We start from the raw sequence: 3,488 nt of genomic DNA on the forward strand, positions 1-3,488 counted from the left end.
CTAGGACCGACTTCGTTGGACTAAAATCCATGTAGCATGCTGTAGTACGACCTTGGTCCATCATTGTAGGCCACACTCCATCTATAAAGAGCCCACTCCGACATATGCATTGTATATTCAAACGAGTTATATGTTTTTATGAATTATTTTATTCTATGCTCCCAAAAATGAAAATAATTAAAATTTCAAGTGTACTACACTAAGCGAGAATAGTAGTTATTAACTATTAAAAATCTTTTATAAACCTATTCATCCACATTATTGCTATTTATCATAGAAATCAATTGGAATGACTGAACGCGTGGGCCAAACATTGAATTTGGAGAGCTTCGGAGGTGGTAAGTTTTTTTCGGATGTGTCGCTGACTTAAAAATTCGATTTCCATTATCATTCAAAAATCCCACGAACGCAGTGGGCCGTTCCTTATGGACGGTCCGGATCTAATACATACACCACGTGGGCCCCAAACAAGTTGTTGCGACTTCGCGTCACTCCAAATCCCAATCCCCCTCGAGTTGGTTTTGCCTCTGCTGGCTCAGGATCCGGTGGGCCTCACGGGAAAACCGATAGATGATCTTCACCGTCCATAAGAAATTAAGGTTAGCGATGATGGTGACTGTCAGTTTCTGGATGACGATGAAGAGCACTGAAAAGAAAATTTTCAATGGCTTTGGATCCCAATTTGCGCCATTAGAAAGAACATGGACGGTTCAGATCATTTTTCCATTGGCCCCAATAGGTGGCGACAGACGCTGGAGCCGAAGTCGCGACAGACGGAAAACGAACCGATAGTCACGAAGGGCGTTTTCGTCAGTAGAAAAAAGAGCAGCATTGATTTCTTGCCTCGGTAAGCTATCTCGATTTGGACTTTTCATTAATGAAGGAGGCCTTGGACGCCTTACACCTTCCGATGCAGTCCTGAGGATTTTCTAATCATAAAAAAGCCCATATCCTAGGCAAGCCCGGGCCCAGGCAACAATCTCAGCGCAGGGCCTTTTTTACGTATTTATGGAAGGATGCATGTTTGCATTCATGCTTTCTTCAGCCATGCAATCTTCATCTTCTCTGACCCTTTCCTCGCCTGGCTATCTCTTTTAAAACTAATTCCATGCAAGAAAATCTTCTCCTTATCTGACCGGTGGACCTCTCTCTCTCTCTCTATCAGATATATAATTTCTATAAAGCTTCTCTGTTGTTGTTTTTCTTCGTCATTTACTTTTCTCTATTTCTCGTTTCCATGAAAATGTTGAATCCAAAAGCCCCATCATTCGAATACTACCATCTTTTGCAGAGGCGCAACTACTCTCTTGATTTCTCGTATCTTACATACCCAGCACCATCGACACTTCTCCCGTACTTTTATCCCTTCATTCAAACCCAACGGCCTTCTATCTACGATGGCTTTTTGACTTACTTTCCGAGGCTCCCACAGCCTCCGACTTTCCTCTCTCATTCGCTTGCCGCAATCAGCAGCAACGAAGGCCAAAGCTGCAAGGGTGTTGAGATGTCGTTTGAGCTTCCTGCTGTTGTAGATGAAATACCCACGAACCCATCAGAGCCCACGGCCGAGAAAACAGTAGCAGTGGGGTGTGGGCGATTTCGTGGTGGCTCCACTACTCTGTCTCGTTGTTTTGAGAAGAAGAGCTTGATTTGGAGGCCGAAAGTGCAAGCAAAAGAATCAAAGGTAGAGGAAGAAAACCCTTCTCAAAGTCCCATATCTCCTTTTGAATTCGTTGTCTCGGAATCGGAACGTGAGAAAAGAACCACTGTCATGATAAAGAACATACCCAACAGATACAGGTCTCTCTCTCTCTCTCTCTCTCTCTCTCTCTCTCTCTCCATACGTGCATGTCTATGTTCTCTGACTGGTAATTTTCTTTCGTCTTCCAGTAGGAGTATGTTGCTGGAGTTGCTTGACAGGCACTGTGCCGAAGAGAATGAGAAAGCCCAGATGGATTCTGACCCATCTCTCTCGGAATATGATTTTGTATACTTGCCAATCGATTTCAAGTTAGTTCCATTTCAGCAAGCTACTTTAATAGTATTATACATATTACTTAGGTTTGAGCTCGTTGGGAGAGATCTGATATTTATTTCATTGAATCCATGCAGAAATAAATGCAATTTGGGGTACGCTTTTGTCAACTTCACTACTACTAAGGCCGCTGCGAGATTATACAAATCCATGAATAAATTCAAGTGGGCTGTTTTCGATTCCAGGAAGATTTGTGAAATCTTCTACGCTCGAATTCAAGTGAGATTTGATTTTTTATTATTTTTTATTTTTTAGTCGTCTTGCATTTCGTGGCGTGTTTGGATTGCATTTCGTGATGTATTTTCTTCTCTCAAACTCGATGTTTTCTACTGGGTAGGGGAAGGACGCTTTGGTGGAGCATTTCCAGAATTCGTTTTTCAAGTGCGATTCGGACGAGTTTCTGCCGGTTCTTCTCTCACCGCCTCGGAACGGTTCCACCTCACGCACGGTACCATCCGTCATCGGAAGACGAAAAGCTTGCTGAGTGAGAAAATTGACGAATTTGCCCTTAAAGGGGCGGTGTGGAACAGTGATAGTTTCTCTCGTAGCATTGGAATTAGTGTTTTTCTTGTACGGGGAAGTGATATCTGAACCCTATCCCGTTGACGCATGCACCAGATTTTTCTACTTTCTGGATGTAAGAGTAGAAGACGGGGTTTATGCGTCAAAAAGAGAGGGTTCAGATATCAACTCCGATTGTATATGTAATGTAGCTCTGCCCGTGGAGTGGAAGTGATTGTGTCACTTCTTTTTTTATTATTGTTTTTTGCTTTTCATGAAATGTGGGTCCCACGAAGATTTGCACTTAACTCTAGCGGAAGGAAGCGGATTGAGTGGTGTGCCACACACCACCGACCTGGCTGGTGTGTTGACCTCACTAGTTCTGTGGGTCCCATCATGAGGTATGTGTTAAATCCAAACCGTCTATCCATTTAACGTGTACGTAGTAATCCTGGCGCCGGAAATATAAGACAGATCCAAAGATCAACTGGACCACGCTAAAAAAAGCAATGGGGGATCGAACGTGTACCATTGAAACCCTTTTTTGGTCACAGTCGTTTTGGATTAATATGTCTTCTTCATCCACGTCTGTGTGACCTTCTGAACAGAAACAATGGAAAATAAAAGTTAGGGTGGGCCCTACGAATGTTTTTAACGGTGAGCATCGTTGTCACCGCTGCTATTTGGCGCTATTTGTAGAGTAGTCCAGTTGAGAAACGGTTTGGCTACTCCCCCTGCCCTCAGCCAATGCCTGGTGATCGGTGCTCCATGGGCCCCACCATGATGTATGTATTTTATCCATGCCGTCCATCTACTTTTCCAGATCATTTTACGGTATCAGACCAAAAATTAGGTATATACCAATCTCAAGAGGAACACGTTACAGGAAATAGTGTTGAATGAGCGTGGACCATTAAAAACCTTTTGGGGCCATAAAAGTTTTGGATCGCTT

General features: G+C 43.3%; 1 protein-coding gene across 1 annotated transcript; it reads left to right on the forward strand.

Annotated features, from left to right (window-relative positions):
• Window positions 1–908: 908 nt before the first annotated feature.
• On the forward strand, window positions 909–2,786 carry LOC131244375 (protein terminal ear1 homolog). The gene is made up of 4 exons (XM_058243994.1): window positions 909–1,800; window positions 1,891–2,010; window positions 2,113–2,254; window positions 2,373–2,786. The coding sequence occupies exons 1-4, from the start codon at window positions 1,238–1,240 to the stop codon at window positions 2,517–2,519; spliced, it is 972 nt and encodes a 323-aa protein (XP_058099977.1). The 5' UTR covers window positions 909–1,237; the 3' UTR covers window positions 2,520–2,786.
• The last annotated feature ends 702 nt before the right edge of the window (window positions 2,787–3,488 follow it).

Source organism: Magnolia sinica, chromosome 4 (genome assembly GCF_029962835.1).
Source record: "Magnolia sinica isolate HGM2019 chromosome 4, MsV1, whole genome shotgun sequence".
NCBI lineage: Eukaryota > Viridiplantae > Streptophyta > Magnoliopsida > Magnoliales > Magnoliaceae > Magnolia > Magnolia sinica.